General features: G+C 34.2%; 4 protein-coding genes across 5 annotated transcripts in view; 2 read left to right on the top strand and 2 right to left on the bottom strand.

Annotated features, from left to right (window-relative positions):
- Positions 1–2543, top strand: part of LOC123007453 (phosphatidylinositol 3-kinase catalytic subunit type 3) — a 3852-nt gene extending 1309 nt beyond the window's left edge. Inside the window, exons 6-10 of one of the 2 annotated variants that reach the window (XM_044402761.1) lie at positions 338–884; positions 975–1213; positions 1261–1828; positions 1876–2215; positions 2267–2543. In XM_044402761.1, coding sequence (XP_044258696.1) covers positions 338–884; positions 975–1213; positions 1261–1828; positions 1876–2215; positions 2267–2498 — 1926 coding nt within the window. In that variant the 3' untranslated portion in view covers positions 2499–2543. Of the gene's footprint in view, positions 1–337; positions 1214–1260; positions 1829–1875; positions 2216–2266 lie in introns of both variants that reach the window. The other variant, XM_044402760.1, reaches the window with a different exon arrangement.
- Positions 2544–3794: 1251 nt separating this feature from the next.
- LOC123008286 (aldehyde dehydrogenase, mitochondrial) lies at positions 3795–6251 on the bottom strand. The gene is made up of 4 exons (XM_044404053.1): positions 5807–6251; positions 5231–5476; positions 4299–5183; positions 3795–4249 (listed from the first exon to the last, which is right to left on the bottom strand). The coding sequence occupies exons 1-4, from the start codon at positions 5909–5911 to the stop codon at positions 3944–3946; spliced, it is 1542 nt and encodes a 513-aa protein (XP_044259988.1). The 5' UTR covers positions 5912–6251; the 3' UTR covers positions 3795–3943.
- Positions 6252–6315: 64 nt separating this feature from the next.
- On the top strand, positions 6316–7104 carry LOC123008287 (signal recognition particle 19 kDa protein). Its single transcript, XM_044404054.1, has 2 exons — positions 6316–6610; positions 6659–7104. Exons 1-2 carry the CDS (start codon positions 6543–6545, stop codon positions 7047–7049), a joined length of 459 nt encoding a protein of 152 aa, XP_044259989.1. The 5' UTR covers positions 6316–6542; the 3' UTR covers positions 7050–7104.
- The window catches only part of LOC123007621, a 65774-nt gene continuing 54738 nt past the window's right edge, over positions 7071–18106 (bottom strand). Inside the window, exons 2-4 of the mRNA XM_044403014.1 lie at positions 8031–8141; positions 7841–7978; positions 7071–7783 (exon numbers count right to left, since the gene is read on the bottom strand). Coding sequence (XP_044258949.1) covers positions 7116–7783; positions 7841–7978; positions 8031–8141 — 917 coding nt within the window. The 3' untranslated portion in view covers positions 7071–7115. The remainder of the gene's footprint in view (positions 7784–7840; positions 7979–8030; positions 8142–18106) is intronic.

Here is an 18106-nt window from a genome sequence, read left to right as displayed (position 1 = left end):
TAAATCGTGTTTTTGTTTATCATTTCCATACCAAGAAGATCCAATAAAATGTAGAATTTGGTGTGATTGAATTAATTAATTGAATAGATTAATTTAACGCGTAGAAATTATTTAAATTTTTATGAGATTGCGGTTTGTGTTATGCAACCCACTATGCACCAAATAGTTTCCGATGCGTTTTTCTTACTTGAATCGATATTTTTGCAACGTATTTTCTCTTTAATGCAATTTAACAAGCACAATTGCCATTTCTAGGGCTTCACAACCCTTTTTTAGTCTTCCTTCAACATGTGTTTTTGCAACTTATGTTCTTGTTTATTTTCCATTTTCCCCTCAGGAAAACCTCGTCGAACGCAAACACCACAAATTGGCGCGTTCTTTACGCAGTGGCCACTGCGATAAAGACGCCAAACCCAATGCCGCAATCCGCGACATCCTCAACACTATAGTCTCCTACCCTTCCATCAAACCCCTGACGAATGAAGAGCAAGATCACGTGTGGAAATTTCGATTTTATCTCAGCACTCAGAAAAAGGCCCTCACGAAGTTTTTGAAATGTGTGAATTGGACACAACAGAACGAGGTCCGTCAGGCTTTGTCCATGATGCGGATTTGGGCCCCCATGGACGTGGAGGATGCTCTCGAGTTGTTATCACCGAATTTCACGCATCCGGCTGTGAGGAAGTACGCGATTTCCAGACTGCGGCAAGCACCCGATGAGGAGATTTTGCTGTATTTGCTGCAGTTGGTGCAAGCGTTGAAGTATGAGGATTTTAAGGATATACAAGAGGGGTATTCGAGGATTTCGCCGGGGAGGGAGACTATCGTGGTGCATGAGGAGAAGGAAGCACAATTGGAGAAAAAAGACAGCAAGGAGAGTAACAGTACGATAACAAACGAGTCGGTTATGCATCGATCATCGAGTTATAACCAAGCCGATCAAATCGCTTCTTCTAACGTCAATAGTGTTATAGAGGTCGACGCTGATCAAAGAGCTGCAAGTTTACCGGAGAATATTTTACACAATCTCAACGTCTACACCGATTCGGCCAACACAGACACGCTACAAGACCACATGGTTGAAGAAGAAGAAATCCAAGATTTGGCCACTTTTTTAATACAAAGAGCGTGCAAAAATGCCAAATTGGCCAATTATTTCTATTGGTATTTGTTAATAGAGTGCGAGGATCCAGAACCGACCATGAAACAAAACGTAATCGAATCATGAGGCGTTATTTGTAACTCATGTATTTTTTCTAGATGGTGATAAGAGAGTTGTATTTGACGGTAATGAAAACGTTTTCGCAAACTTTGGCCAAAGGTAACGTCGAAATGCAAAAGAAACGTTTAAATTTGTCGTTGCAACAAAAATTCATCGATAACTTAATCAAATTGATAAAAACGGTGTCACGTGAAGGCGGTAACAGGAAGAAGAAGGCCGAAAAATTGCAGCAGTTATTGGCCGACCCGACAATGTTTAAGTTTAATTTCGGTAATTTCGAACCGATTCCGTTTCCGCTTGATCCCGATGTGATAATAAAAGGCATAATTGCGGAAAAAGCGAGTTTGTTCAAGTCGGCTTTGATGCCGTCGAAACTGCATTTTATCACGAGTGATAATAGTGAATATGTCGCCATTTTCAAACATGGCGATGATTTGAGACAGGACCAATTGATTCTCCAAATGATAACTTTGATGGATAAGTTGTTGCGGAAAGAGAATCTTGATTTGAAATTAACACCATATAAAGTACTTGCGACTAGTACTAAACACGGTTTTGTCCAATTTATCGATTCTGTGAGTGTTGCCGAGGCCGTAAATGCGGAAGGTAATGAATAAAGTGTTTTGGTCAGCGATTGGTTAACGTATTTCTAGGGACTCTCCATAACTACTTTCGGAAGTACCACCCGCAAGAGAACGGCCCTTACGGCATCGCCCCCGAAATCATGGACAACTACGTCCGGTCCTGTGCCGGTTATTGCGTTATTACTTATTTGTTGGGAGTAGGCGATCGTCATTTGGACAATTTATTAGTGACAACTTGTGGTAAATTGTTTCACATCGACTTTGGGTTTATTCTAGGGCGGGACCCTAAGCCGTTGCCTCCGCCAATGAAACTGAGTAAAGAAATGGTGGAAGCGATGGGCGGAGCCAATTCCGAGCATTACCAAGAGTTTAGGAAGCAATGCTATACTGCGTTTTTGCATCTAAGAAGGTTGGTTAATACATAAATGAATGAAAGTTTGTGATGGTAATCTTGTTGCAGGCATGCCAACCTAATGTTGAATCTTTTTTCATTGATGATTGATACCAGTGTGCCTGATATAGCCCTAGAGCCGGATAAGGCGGTCAAAAAGGTGCAAGAGAAGTTTAGGCTGGATTTAGGGGAGGAGGAGGCGGTGCATTATATTCAAAATTTGATTGATGCGTCGGCTACGGCAGTTATGCCGGCTATTGTAGAACAGTTTCATAAAATCACTCAGTATATAAGGAAATAAAACGTGTATAAATTAGCTTATTTGTTTCATAAAGTTTATATCAGATTTTTGTTTTTTTTTTCTCTATCAAAAAATATTTATTTGCTCAATATGAGGTTTAAGTGAGCACTGTTTCGAATTAATGTTTGTTTGAAAACAATGATTCATGGTTACAGTTATGATTCTCAATTATTTTAGTGTTGTTTTTGTAGTAATGCAACAGTGTTTAATAAAAATCATGACTGCAATAATTGTTATTTATTAATAACAAAAAAAATTGAAACACGTCTGAATTTAACATCTTTGAAGTCATTTCGTGTAAACAAATCGTAAAAAATATTTTTTAAAATGTTTTCTAAAAATAAGCTTTTATTTAAAAATAAATAATGAACTAAAAAGTGAACTGATTTATTGGTAATTGTTGATTACAAATCACAACTGTCTCAAATTTGATTCGTAATATTTCGTGCAAACAAACAATAAAGCAAGTTCACTAAAAGCTTATGAAAAGTGGATGACGGAAATGGATCACTCGCTAAAGGCCTGATTATCAATTATTGGATAATATTATTTAAAATGACTTGACAAAACTTTAGATACGACTTATTAAAATTGAATTACATAATTGTACAGAGTGTAAAATATGGCGAATAAGCTCTTTACTACAAAAAACTTTCCAGCAAAATGATTAAGAATTGCCTTCTAAACTATTCTTTATAGTTAAGCGAGATTGAAAACATTTTGTATTCAAAAAAAAATTAATCGGTGATATTGGTATCCATGAAGACAAGTTTTTATAAACTTTCTCAACACCGAAACTAATAATAATCGTTTAAAATCGTCAAAATTAAATTTACGCTTGGGTCCATACTTTTTATTCATCCTGTATGTTTTTTTTATAAAACAAAATTCAGTCACCCCTCTGGGTCTTGGGGTGTAATACATACAAAAAACATAAGATTTACATGTGATAAGTGCAAAAGAAAGAATTTCACTTGGTTACAGACAAAACCTGTGTAAAAAGCTTGTTTCTACATTCATCGAGAGAATAAAAATACTCGGTTCTCAAAATGTATAACTTTTTTTGTTTTAATAACGTAGATATGAACTAAGACTTAAGAAAATAATGTGATCCAAAACTGTTTTCGAATATTTTTGGTTTTTATCTATTTTTGTAAAAAATAACGGAAATGGGTCACAGAAATTATAATGTATTATCAGGTTACTATATCCAATTATAGATATAATGGAAATATATCGCCTTATGTAATTTAATAAATATTTTTTTATCGTGACAAAGTAAATAAAACCGATAGATAAAAATATAAACTTTATTATGAATACAAAAAATCGTAACAATGTATGGCAACACACAATCATATTTGACCTTAAAATGTATGATGAAAAAGCAAATTTGAATGGAAAAGCGTTACATAATAACCGTTATCATTTTTAAAGGTTATCAATTACGAATTTTTTCTTGCAATCGATGTAATAATACTTTTAACTTCAGTGTATTGATTCAACCCATAAATTCCCATTTCACGTCCATGTCCTGAGTCTTTGAACCCTCCAAACGGCGTTTGTGCTCCTAGAATATTATAAGTGTTGACCCAGACGGTCCCAGCCCTTATCCCTTGAACCAAATAATTGACTTTGTCCAAATCCCTTGAGAAAATAGCTGCCGCAAGGCCATAATTGGTGTTGTTGGCCCGTTCGATGATCTCATCCAAGTCTTTAAAACGCATCAACTGTTGAACTGGCCCAAAGATCTGAAATTCCAAATTTAATTTGGCTCAAAATCGGGGCTAAACCACTCACTTCCTCTTTGGCAATCACATGGTTGTCTTCAACGTTTGCGAAGACTGTTGGTTCGACGAAATATCCCTTATCCCCGACTCTCTTACCCCCAATTAACAATTTTGCTCCTTGATTCACCCCTTCTTTAATCAAACCTAAAATTTTCGTCATTTGAGTTTCATCAATTTGGGGCCCTTGCTCGGTTTTGGGGTCAAAGGGGTTTCCAACTGTGCGTTTTTTCGCCCGTTCGACTGACCTTTCAACAAATTCATCGTAAATTTTATCCTCGATGAATGTCCTTGAGCCGGCACAGCACACTTGGCCTTGATTGAAGAACAGTCCGAAATGGGCTTGTTCAACGGCCTTTTCAATATCAACATCGGCGAGGATAATATTGGGGCTTTTGCCCCCCAATTCCAGTGTTGTACGTTTCAAGTTACCAACCCCTGACATTTGCTGGATTTTTAGCCCCACTTCTGTTGATCCCGTAAATGCGATTTTATCAACTTTGGGGTTGGAGACAAGTGCAGCCCCCGTGTCGCCAAACCCGGGAACTAGATTGAAAACACCGGGGGGAAACCCGGCCTCTTTAATCAGCTGCGCCGTGTAGAGGGCTGTCAGGGGGGTTTGTTCGGCGGGTTTAAGCACCACTGTGTTCCCCATACTTAGGGCAGGGGCGATCTTCCACGCCATCATCAAAAGGGGGAAATTCCAGGGGATGATTTGCCCGCAAACTCCTACAGGTTCGTGGCGCGTGTAGCACATAAAAGGCCCATCGAGGGGGATGGTCCGGCCGTGGTTCTTATCAGCCCAACCGGCCATGTATCTTATCACTTTGATACTACCCATGATGTCCACGGGGTAGGCCACATGGTACGGTTTACCATTGTCTAAAGTTTCGAGACTCTGAAATTTGGGGATTAGTGAAGGTTGGAGGACTTAGGGGCGCTTACCGCTAAGTAGGCGGCGTCACGCTCCATCAAGTCGGCAAGCCGGTTGAGGAGGACTCCTCGATCGGAGGCGTCCATGGTACGCCAGGGGGAGTTGAAACGGAAGGCCTCATTGGCGGCGTCAACGGCCAAGTCGATGTCCTCTTTGCCCCCTTGTTGGACTTCGGTGATCACTTCCCCCGTTGTGGGGTTCACGGTGGGGAAGGTTTTGCCCGATTTAGATTTGTGCCATTCGTTATTGATAAAAATCTTCAATAAAAAAATTTGATAAAATATAAGTATTTCCGTTTATTGAGTTCAAGATTGTTGAGCAGCATGCACTCATGTGATAACGATGTTATTGTTGTCACCCAATAATTACGATAAAGGCAAGTGTATGCAAATAACTGTTTTAAACTGTCGTGTTCCAGAAAAAAATGTGTTGTTCCAAAATATTGAAAATTCGTGTCATTGTTAGTTTCTCCATCAATTTTTTAACACAATTCCAGTGATTATAAAGAGATTTGACCTTCACATTTTACTGAGACGGTTTTTTGGGGGCCCATTTTTGCATGCAATTGAAATTTGTACTCTACTCACCCCTGAATACATCACATTGGGGCTCTCTTGAGGCGCCGGAACCGCCGCAGCCGAAAAATTACATTTCTGGACCTTACCAAAAGCAGATCTTGCTAAACGGAGCATCTTGTAGAAATCGTTCAACGCCTCGATACAAAATGAACGTCTGCTACTCTAGTCACGCTTATTAACACTTGGCAGGTCAGATATTATCAACAAATACCCCCCGCACACAGTTTATCGCGGAATTTTATGATAAAAGCAAATTAAAAACTACAAATCATCAAGCGGTCACCGGTATTTAGTGAACACAAAAATAGGCTTGATAGCCTTGAAATAGCGTTTTTAGCGAATGATATTTTGTGTTTGTAGTTGGTTTATCAAATATAAATGCCGCATTAATTTAAATGGTCTAATTTATTCCAGTTAAAAAAAATCATGTGCGTAAAAAATTGACATTGAATTTTAACATTTTGACATTGACAGATATGACATTTTTATTTATACATTGTACTATTTTGGACACATTTTGGTAATAAAAAAAGTGAAGGTCTTTCTAATCTCGTTATTACTTGGCGACTAATTATGCTGACATAATTATTATGTAATTTTATAAATTGAATTGCAAATTTGGCGTTTTACTGGTTGCCGCCTATACTCGTCATTGAGTGACGTTTGTAATCATCACATAACCTAAAAGTGTCACCAAAAAATTTCATTTTATTCAATATTATTTTGGATAAGTGGTGTTTTCTCGATGCAGGCGTCAAGCTCGGCCCCTATTTTGCAATGGAGCCCCGATAAGAAGCACTCGGATCATGAAAGGTGCACCTAACCTTACTTTCACATATGTTACAATTTCGTTTTTTCCAGATGGATTTGCATCTATCCTGCTTACATTAACAGTAAGAAATCGATTGCTCAAGGCCGCCGTATCGCCAAAGAAAAATGCGTGGAGAATCCCACCCATCAAGAAATGCGAGACGTTCTTTCAGCTGCAGGTCTGCAAGTGGGGGTAGAAAACAAACTTTACAGCCGAGAACGCAGCAAGGAACTTCTTTACCGAGGTCGAATTCGTGTTCACTTGAAAAAGGATGACGGAACTCCGGTGAACAAAGATTTCCCGACTCGGGAAAGCGTCATGTTACATCTTTGTGAAATGATCCCCAAATTGAAGATAAGACAGAATAAATCCGGGGGCGATCAGGTCCAGAGCAATCCGAGTTCGGGTAAAGGCAAGGGAAAAGGAAAGGGGCGCCGATAAACATTTTTTTTTATATTTTTATTAAGTTACGCAAATATAAAAAATTGAGCAAAAAGTTGTTTCATTTTATTCATCCACTAAACTCGGGTCTTGCGTAATAATCTCGTGGCGTTTTTTGCCATGGAGAAGGTCCTTAAGGGCTATATCTACCTCGTTTTCGTGTTTCACGGTTGCATTTTCGGAAGCCCCAAGTCTGTGTTGCATCCGGCGCCTTTGTCGCGCCTCTTCCACCACATTTCGCATCCGGGATCGTTGCTGAGGTGTCTGAATTAAAACAGTGTGGGACAACTGTCGCAGGTTGTTTCTGATCGCTTCAATTTCCATTTCGCGGACTCGGGAATCGAAAACTTGACTCAGGCGATTGAGGTGGTCACGGATTTGTTGCAAAAGTATTCTTTGTTGGTCAGGGGAGATCGGTCGGGGGTCACGGGGACGTCTCGGGGTCACAAGGCGGTGGATCACGCGTCTTTGTGGCTGCTGCTGACCCACCGTTTCTTCAAAACTGAAATTAGGCTCGAAGTCGTCCGATTTCGAGGAGGTTTTTTGGTCGGTTTCAATGACTTCAGTTGTAGTTTCGGGACTTGTTGTTGTTGTAGATAATTCGGTTGTTTCAGTAGTCGAAACACTTGGAACTTCCCTTTTTATTATTATACCATCATGATTTAATATTTCGATAGTTTTTAGTGTTTTACCGATCGAATTTGCATTTTTATGAACAAGTTCAAGGTCTGTGCCTACAATAAACGAAGAAAAAAGTTATATTTATTTATATAATTTATTATTATACTCACCATCGACTGTTTTTGGTAATAAACAAGTACACAGCTTCGTTTCAACATCATATTCAAATTGGGCTTCTGAGCTCGTACAAATGTTTTCACAGTCGGTTTCAGTTACATTTCTGTTTAAAACATGAGAGCAACTTTGTTCTGGAATTTTTTATGTAGATAAAGTTATTTTGAATTTTGTAAGGATACGAACCAAGAAATTGGAGAATTGCAACACATAAAACAAGACTTTTTACGTACATTGTTAAATTTACGTTTACTATAAACGGTAAGGTCGTTTGGTTTAAATAGTACTGAAAAATTGCTGAAGTTGCAAAGAATTGTAGGAAGTGAAACAGTTTGGTGGTAACAAATTGCGCGTCCTACTTTTGTTATGTGTGTTTTGATTTAAATTGCAACATTCAAAGTATAACAATAATAATAATAAATTTTGGCATTTGTGAAATATATATCACACCGAAATAAATATTCAAAATATTGCGAGATTAAATCAATAATAAATTTAACACGAAATGGTGTTATTAAATATGTGTATTGTCTTAATGGGGATTTAAATTTTGCCACCCTTATAAAATACGTTTAGCTTATCAACCTTTGTCGTTTAAATCTGTTTCTTAAACAGTTTCAATTTAATGCAAATTGGGGTCTGTTTGGTAAACAAGTTTGTATCATATCTAACATGTGGATAAGACATGAATAATGCATTTAAGCGCTCCGTTAACTAGATGCAAACGCATATTAGACCACCATAATTTGTCTTGGGCATTAAATCAAAGAAGCATCTGGTTCGTGGTATATGGTTGAACGCCACAACCACAAAAGTCAACACTAAATTAAGATCAAATTGTTGCATTAACGAAGCTAGACGTTGCAACAATTGACAGCTTAGTCTGGACTAACATATCGATCGGTGGTTAATCCAGGGGGAGACTGTCCTCCACCGCCTCTACACCCATCCATCCATCACGGGATAATTTAACCTTCAAGCCACTTGGCTGTTTTCGGGGATATTTTAATTATAATCGAGCAGTGGGCGAGCGATCGACAAGTTGGGTTAAACTCAATAAATTTCTCATTTTTATAATAAGTATATATATATTTTTTTTAATATATATTTTTTAATTTTTGTGCGACTTAAAGTTGAGACGGTACTTATCGTCCAAACAAGCTGAAATTTTGTATACGCACGTAATTTTCGTAATAATAATATATTTATTTTAATTAATAATTTGCAATGCAAACAATTAACAATTATTTACAGTTATTAATATTTCGGCCCCTAGTTGTAATACGAAGATGAAACCAACTCCACACGATAGAGCAGAAAAAATCCATCTGGTTGTTTTGGTTTTTAAGGGTAAAACTAACTCCCAACACGATGCAGTGGTTGAGATATTGAATAATAAAGTTAAGAATAAGACGAGAAGCTTAAGCACTATATCTGATTCTGACCAAAATATCAAAAGAAATTCAACTTTAAAATAGATCCATGTAAAGTTATTTTACGTTTCTAGACTCAGTGATATATTTTGATTTAGACATATGTATATATATTTTACAATGTTTCGGGGAATCGATTGCAAAATTCGTAATGGTTTTAAAGTTATTGTCAAATTTAAATTTACAATATTTTTCATTTTATCAGAAATTTTCCCGATAACTATTTATTATAGAACACTGATCTTTTTTGTATATGATAGAAAATTAAATTTTCTATCCAACGGTACGAGATTATTACGAATAAGCCCGGAGTTATTGGCAATAAACCGTTCCGGGTGCCAAAAATCGACCAAAATCTCGACAAAAATCAAAAAAATTTTCAATTTTAAAATTGATCCATATAACGTTTTTTACATTTCTAGAGGTCTTAAAAACTCAAAAAAATTCATAAAACGTTGTCGTATCAAGTTTAAAAAAATTCTAATTTTTTGAGTTTTTGAAGGAGGGGTAAAATCGTAAAAATAGTCAATTTACTAAAAATCGTAAAAACCGTTGAAATATGGTTTTCTAGACGTAAAATTACGCGCTGAACACGATGCAACAGGTTAAAATACTCTACGATGCATAGCTTGTGAGATATTGAGTCCTATATTTTAAGCTTATTATTTTAAAAAATAGTTTTTGAGATATTGAGTCCTACATTAAAAAAATAGTATATTAAAAAACAAGTGTTACAAACACTCGTCAATTTTTTCACTCATATGACAGTGTAAGAGGTATTTAACAGTCTAAATTGATGAGATTTGACGTATGCGGTAGGTACCCAAATCGCTTGAAAATAGCTCAAATTGCATTAGTGTCAATGAAATACGTTGATCTACAACAGTTTCTCACTTAAAAACGGCAGTATATGGCCAGTGATGACTAAAGTATTGCATAAAATGTCGCCAAAAAACAGTGTCACAAAATTGAATTTTATGCAACTGTTTGCAGTTGCACAAAATGCTCATTGTGACACCAAAATAGAAAAACATTTTTTAAATATTCATTTTCTAATAATCTTGGAGTCAGAGAGGGTCGTTTGTGAGCTCGATATAAACCAGCAATCTTTTAGCAGTGCAGAATTAAGACAAAAGCGCCGTAACTGCGGACTTAAAAACAATACTTTTATTTGTAAGATATGCTTTAAACAGTTCCCTCAGGCGTGCTTATTTTGTCACATAAACAAACGCTCGACGTTGTATAAAGCATTTCGTGAAATTTTATTTGTTTTTCGGATCTACATATCCCGCGAGCTCATTACAAAAATAAAAAATATATCTCGTAATCTGACCTCATTTACATATCAGCACGTGTATGTGAAATTGCGCTGTCGTCAGTAAAATACTTCCTCACCGGAAAGAAAATGCAATTTATAAAATTGATACATGCGAATAAAGAAACTCCGCCAATGGAGCGATATTTCACGTTTAACGGATAGACGAAATGTTTTCAACAATAATGCGAACAGTACGTTGATTTCTGCATTTTCGAAAAGTTGCACGAGTTGTGTTTTTGGCAAACTGAATTTTGCAGCATTTAAAGTTTTTAGAATGATACTATTCATCCGCGTGACGTGTAATGGAAATGTGGCCGAGTTTATGAATTAAACATTAAATTCGAGTAGAATTTATTCTCCACGATGACGAAAAACAGGCATGTCTCAGTCAGAGTTTTGCACTCTTAAAAACTAAAAACATGAAGGGCTTAGACATGGGCGCCGACTTTTCATATTTTCAATGGGTGCATAAACAGACATAAAAATGGTATAACTTGCAGGATTTGAGAACAATTACGTGAAAGAACGATTTTTTCTCTCCTATGTTTGCCGAATTTAATGTATTTAATATATCGAAAGTTAAAAACAATAGTTATTTATTATAAAAGACGATAAAGAAATTGTTTATCAACGAATGAAAAGGTTAAGTTTACGAGTGGACTTTTTCACGAATAGATAAACAATCTCTATCGTCGTGTATAATATTTCGTTTTATTTTGTAGGCACCTACCAAAATATAAACAGTAGATAAAAATTACTTTACTTTACTATACGATAAAAGACTACTTTATCTACTAAAATTAATTGATAAAATCACTCTTTAATATTGAATACAAAATAAAACAATTTTTTGTATAGTACAAAAAAAAATCAATAAATAACATAGACAATAAAAAGTGTACAGAAAATAGTACATGTTCAAAGTTGCAAAATGCTTCAAATTGTTGAGTTTTGAAATAAGACAGTGTTGTTAAATTTAAAAGAAAATTCGGAAACAATAAAAAAATGACTATTGTCGTTATTAGGATGTTTTCCAAATAAGTAGGATAAGGAAAGTCTTGTGATGTTCACACCAGATTTTTTTATTTTGATAAGGATTACACAATGTTTATAAGCAATTAATTCCTTTAATTCTGTTGTAAAACTCGATTGATAAAAGTCAAATATCTGAGCGACAAATTGACGTAAAGAGAATATAAAAAAATCAAATTGAAACTGAATGAACAAGCTATGCAGCTCATGTATTGATTTAATTAATAAAAATTTTCCCAAGTCCGTGAATGAAAAAAAAATATACAATTTCTTTTCTCGAGCGATTTATTAGGTTTACGTAATAACCGTAGCTCAAAAATTTTTTTGCGAAAAGATTTCAAGACTAGAAACTTGAAGCTTTTAAATGGATTTTTTTAAATCTAAATACGACAATTTTTCATTGAGGTAAAATCATCAAATTTAAGAATTTTTTTGTTCTCTAAATGTTTTGGAATAGTAAAAGGTTTTTGTAAAATGTTTTGTCTTTTTGAAGTTTTTGAGATAATAAGAAATCTTTTTTCAAGGAGTTTTTCATTAAAAAGCTCAATTTTGAATTAATTTGAAAAATGGAAAAACAAAATAGAATAACATAAATGATGAATTTGATCCATTTTCTTGAAGAGTAAAATAGAAAAATTGAAAATTTGAGACATCTTTGACATTAAAAGTGATTTTAAAGAATGCAACGTTACTAAAAAAGATTAGAATAAACACGAAATTCCAAATATTATTATGAGTTATTATCATTATTTTTTTACTTTAAGTACATTATTTTCATTTTTCAATGGGTGCATCCTCCCCGATGCACCCATGTAACAGAGTGAGAGGGGCGGTTCTCGCGTCGGGAATAATATATTCCGTTTGTATGACAAAAATTGCATTACATTTAGCGAATTTGCAAAATCTAATCTAGTTCTGTCCGAAAGTAGGGCACGAAATGAATTAAATAAATCAGCGGTGACGTTTCACTCCGACTCGCTGGCATTTGCGCTAAATAGTTTATAAAATATTTGAAGATAATGTGAGCAAATAAATTCGGAATACTGATGCAAATGATTTGATTATCGGAATTGTATCGGAATTTCAAGTACCATTTACGGTTCGCCTGCTCGCGATTCTTCTCTCGTTCCTCATGGAAGCTATTACTAGTCAGGTCTGCGGTGTCGCAAATATCAAGAAACTTGGAAATTATTTCATATCATTGTAATTGAGTTGGGAAAGTTTTGTGTTTTTTCAACGAGAGTAATGGAAATTCATAAGACGAGTCGAATAAATCCCGGCTTTTCATATGGTAATGTGCACCCAATCCTATTTCGTGTCTTTTAATATCTTCACACGTCATGTTACGTCACGAAACGTTCGGAGCCTCATGCAATAACAATATTGCCTATTTTTCATGTCACATTGCTAATATTTGTATATTAAACTAATACAATTTATGACAAAGTGTAATTGCATTTCGTGTTTAATTATGATTCGGAAATTGTTGTCAGAAATTAATTTAATATGTCCGACAGCAGAAAGTCTATCAATTTTATTTACACTTTTTGATACGAATCATATTTTTCAAGAGCAAAGTCATTTGTTATCATTTGGAGAACCGTGGAAGGGTCGATAAAAGCAATCCGCGCCGCTGAAGGTCATCAGTTAAACCAAATTCGATCAAAAAAATTAATAAAGGTAATCCCAAATTTTTACAATGCAAACAGACTGCAGACTAATTTCTGGTACAAGGCTTGAGTTAAATTAATCCACCTGAGGTTTGAGTGCTCTGCTGATGCTGCTCCAATATTTAATCTATTCAGAGGCAAATAGTTGGCGAAATTACCGAAACATTTATTGAGGGGTTTTCAACATGGTTCGTTATTAATTTTGAAAACAACCATTTTGCCGTTTTGGGTGTGCAACTTTAAAATTGTTAAGTTCTAACTATCTTCGAAACCATTTGCTACGAATTCTGTTATTTTCACGTTTAAAAACCATTCAATTTGTTGTTTTGTGCATTTTACACGTAGCAAGTGGTTTTAGGAATACCACTCGAAAAAATTAAGGGAACAAAAATATTTCTCAAAGTTTTTGGTGGTTTTAAAAGGCTTCTCATTGAAAAATCGTCGTATCTAAGTTAAAAAAAAAACATTTTGAAGCTTTCAGGTTCTAGTTTTGAGATCTATTGGCAATAAAAGAGCGACAAAAAAGTGTAAATCTTTTTGACTTTGCTTTTAATGCTCGGACTTGGGGAAACTCTTTTTTGTTAAATCAATACATGGGCCGGATTGCCTGTTAATTCAGCTTTAGTATGATTTTTTTATATTTTCTTTTCGTTAATTAATCGTTGAGATTTTTGACTTTTAATGAAAAATGATTTTTTTGTTTTTGATCATCTAATCAACCAACGACTGCACAGAGAATGTAAGTGTAGTGTCTAAAACTCGAATAAATGTCTTTCAAGATTGTTTTACGATTTTTTGAAAAAAATTTTTTACCTTCAAGATTGATTTAAAGAAAAGAGCAAATAATAATTTTTTGTGTTGTTTTGGTAAATCCACCAAATATTGTTGGGGACATTAATGTTTTTAGGTGTTTTTACAGCTTCCATAGCCCTGAAAGTTTCAAATCGATTCATCAAATCTTTTCTCAAACTGATTAATTAAATTTTTACAATTAAAATAAAGAATTAAAGGAACAATTATTGCACTTCATATTCTTCTGAACATTTTCTAATCTTCAATAAAATGAGAAAACCAATTTTGTTAACTTTCGTTGCAATTTCGCATTAGTTATTTGTTAAATTAAAAAAATAAAAAATAAAAAAAGAAATTGTTTTTTTTTTTTTTTTCAAAAATTAAGCAGTATTGTTTCTTACAGATTTCGTGTTTTGTCTTTAAAATGAAAACTGTAAGTATTTTTGAGGCAATAACACTGTAAAATCTAATACTCAAATCATTTTCATACTTTGCTTATGAGATTAAAGAAGATTATTTATGATAATTGCAAATTCTTTACATCTAAAAACTCTTTTTTAAAACCACTTAGAAGTGGTATTATTCGTATTCAATACCTATAAAAATCAAACAAAAATGTTAAAATAAAACATATTTTTTTGGAAATTAGGTATGTTCCTATAGGCAAGACTTTTAATAAGTGATCTTAAAAACGGTTTATGTAAGCTTTCTACATAATTTACATCTAAAATACAATTTTTTTAAAACTTTTTAACTTTTTACTTTTTTATTTATCGTTCTGAAGACTGGTTTAAATTCACATAGTTACAGAACAGAACTAGATAATGGAAAGGGAAAATTTCTTTTTTACTTTTATTAGTAGCACCAGTTTTAATTATTTTATATTTACATTTTTATTTTTATTTAACAATTTTAGAAACGAAAAGGTAAATAAATGGTTTTGGGAGTGGTTAGATTAAAACAAAAATTTAAGTACATTTTTAATTTTATGTCGACTAGTAGGTGATTTCAAGAACGGTTTAGATGGTTTTTACATTAATCTGCAAAAAACAGAGTGTTTAGCAAAATTTAGTTTTTTCTGATTACAACTTTTTAATACAATCACCTTTGATTGTTTTTAATTCAGACTGGTAAACTGTTTTGGAAATGGTTTAAACTCTAATTAACTGAAATAGATGTTTTGGTAGTATAAGTTAAAACTGTTTACCAAACGTGATTTACCTAACAATATAGTATAATTTTCTACGCAACATCCAGTTTCAATGTTTTGTGTTTATACACCTTGTTATTTTACCAATAAAATATTTGTTTTTAGAACATATATCCATTTGTCATCGTTGTTTCCTTTTCATGTTTGACTTAAAAATATTAAATTTCGCCGTCTTGCCTTTCCTCCGGAACTATTTATTCAGACAACAATCTTTCGCTCTTAACTTTAGAAATTCGCAATCGAAATTTAGCAAGTCCCAAGTGACACGCTGCTATCTAATCAATTTAAAACCTTTATAATCAATCATGTGAGAATCGGCCGCAACGCCATTTGCCGGTGACGGCAGCTTGAAAAATATAAAAGCGAATTTTTTTATTTTTATGACAAACACGTTGCATATAACGCCACGGAACGTCCATAAGATAAATTTGATGCAACTCCCTATTCAAGTTTCTTTTGTGACAGGTCACATAAAAGCGACATAAATTATTGCGCTTCCATTAGAATTTTTCGACAGGATGCTTTGTGCAGTTGACGAAGGAGAGGTTTGATTTTTCATTTAGTGTGTCGGAGGAATTATGGTGGACGAGTATTTGCCTTAAGATAATTCGGGTTGCTCTAGTCTCTAGTGGCGTTATTCCAATTTAGTCTTTACATATCTACGTGCTGGGGGCTGAATAGGTGATTTAACACTAGAGACGGGAAGTCTCAAAGCAAGTCATGATACTCACTATTCTTACAAACTCGAGCTCCGTGAGAAGAATTTAATTTTGATTCGAGTGCCGAGACGTGTAATTTTCGTGTTGTTTGATAAAAATTGAAAATTTTTTGCGAAGCAAGACGAAATAAGTGCGGGATAGATTTTATAATATAAATTGTAAATTGGTATAGTCTTGTCGGTGGCATCGCTGAATTATTTATGTGGAACAAGGCATTTTTCTATTCGGTGTTGTCCCGAGGGAACATTTCAGATACGGTAGGGCAATAAAAACATGTTGAGACCAATTCACCGAAAATACAATTCGTGAAAGAATCTAATAGTGAAGAGAGCGATGAGTAATGCTAAATGATAATGCAATTTAGGTAATAGAGAGAGAAGCTGACAGACAGTCGGCATGATTGATTCAAGCCGGAATGACGAATCGTCGCTGAAAACACTCTTTTAAAAAACACTACTCAAAGAGGGGCTAAATAATGAGTACTGTTCTATTTCCAGAGTTCAGCAACACGCTTTGACACTAAATTCGGAACTGATTGAACATTTATGATCGACGAAACACAAGCGCATTACCAACGCATGATTAACTCGTTCAGCTTCAGCTAGAGTATGAGTCTGAAAACTCAAACCGTATCATGAATCTTGCTCTGATTGCTGAAAAGAAAACGTCATGCAGACTTTTACGCTGAATTTAACGCACGAGATGCGATACGACTGTTCCTTTAAATCAAATCGAAAATTTAAAAATCTGCCATTTGATACCACCATCAAGTTTATTGATAAATCACAACTGTCATCTAAATTTCAGATGAAGATTTAACATTTGAAATGTCACATCAACATGCCACAGTATGAATGTATATTTATGAAAGCCGCAAAGTTTTTGCCAATTTCGGACGCAGCCCGGACTAAAATTATTTCTTTGTTTACACATTTTTCGCACTTTTGTGCACAAAACTCTCAAATACACAAATTGGGCCGTAAATAAACTACAAACATGACTACAAACAAAATATCTACGCTCAAGGCTTTTTATTTTTATTAACAAAAATTTTGAATAAGATTTTAGTCGAGTTTTACATTAAAATGCAGTAAGTAATTAAAATTTAAAAGGTTTGTCTTCAAATGTCACAAAACTTATTACTTTTATGTCATAAATAAATTATTTTTTTAGTCGTAGAGTAAAAATTCTATTTTTACGCCTAAGCGTTTTTACTTTTATCATGACATTAGTGATATTTACCAATGTTGTTTCTCTCTTGTCATTTTGCTGCTTTAGCAATTTTTGGGGCGATACATTGAGATCATCAGCATTTGACATTTGCACTACTAACTGCACTAGTTAAATTAATATTTAAACACTTTTGAAAATTTCAACACAAATTCTGATACATACTGTCGCGTAATGTGTGTTTATAAGCGTTTTTTTGATTTTATTACTTGCAAAATGTCCTGATTATTTTGTTCATTTACTTGCTTATTATAGTGTTGCTCAGTCCTTTTGATCTAAATACGTTTGCGAATAAAATAGTATTTGTTATTTAGAGTAAAAGTGAGTTTATGTGCCAACCGTAGTGAGGCAAATATTACGTACGTTTGGTAAAACAACAAAAACTTTTACTCCTAATAACATAATATACTATTAATGAAACATATTAACAATTATATTTGAGTTACTACAGTAGAACTTCTATAACCCAAACTAATTAAGGTAAGATGGAACCTTTCTAGGAATACATCTCTCACAGCAAAATGTTAATCTTAATATTTTAAATTACTGTAAAAGATGTTTGAAAAACGTTTATCACTTATGATAAAGTCACTTATTATAGTCTATATTATGACTTATAGTCGAAAATTTTTACTATATTGCATATTAACATGAGAAAATTTTAAGAATTTTTTGTTTGAACAGATTGCAAATGAATGTTTCAAAAAACGAATAATTTTTGATATTTCTGAAACCGTTACTTTGCGGCCCCATGTTTATTAGACTTTTTTTGTTTGATTTGGTCCATGCTATTAGCTCCTAAAATATTTTACAATATTTTTTTAACACCCTGTATACAATCGTTTCAGTTCAGCGGTG

Source organism: Tribolium madens, unplaced genomic scaffold, assembly GCF_015345945.1.
Source record: "Tribolium madens isolate multiple individuals breed KSU strain unplaced genomic scaffold, Tmad_KSU_1.1 Scaffold_3;HRSCAF=73;Tcas5.2_LG2, whole genome shotgun sequence".
Taxonomy (NCBI): Eukaryota; Metazoa; Arthropoda; class Insecta; order Coleoptera; family Tenebrionidae; genus Tribolium; species Tribolium madens.
This window is presented reverse-complemented; position numbering and strand designations above follow the sequence as displayed.

Bases quoted from the DNA above. Each gene is read 5' to 3' on its own strand.
- LOC123008286 (XM_044404053.1), bottom strand. From the start codon at position 5,911: ATGCTCCGTTTAGCAAGATCTGCTTTTGGTAAGGTCCAGAAATGTAAT. The intron at 5,184-5,230 runs GTAAGCGCCCCT...CCCAAATTTCAG, and splicing joins GTGACGCCGCCTACTTAGCG to AGTCTCGAAACTTTAGACAA. The intron at 4,250-4,298 runs GTGAGTGGTTTA...TTGGAATTTCAG, and splicing joins ATGTGATTGCCAAAGAGGAA to ATCTTTGGGCCAGTTCAACA.
- LOC123008287 (XM_044404054.1), top strand. From the start codon at position 6,543: ATGCAGGCGTCAAGCTCGGCCCCTATTTTGCAATGGAGCCCCGATAAG. The intron at 6,611-6,658 runs GTGCACCTAACC...CGTTTTTTCCAG, and splicing joins AAGCACTCGGATCATGAAAG to ATGGATTTGCATCTATCCTG.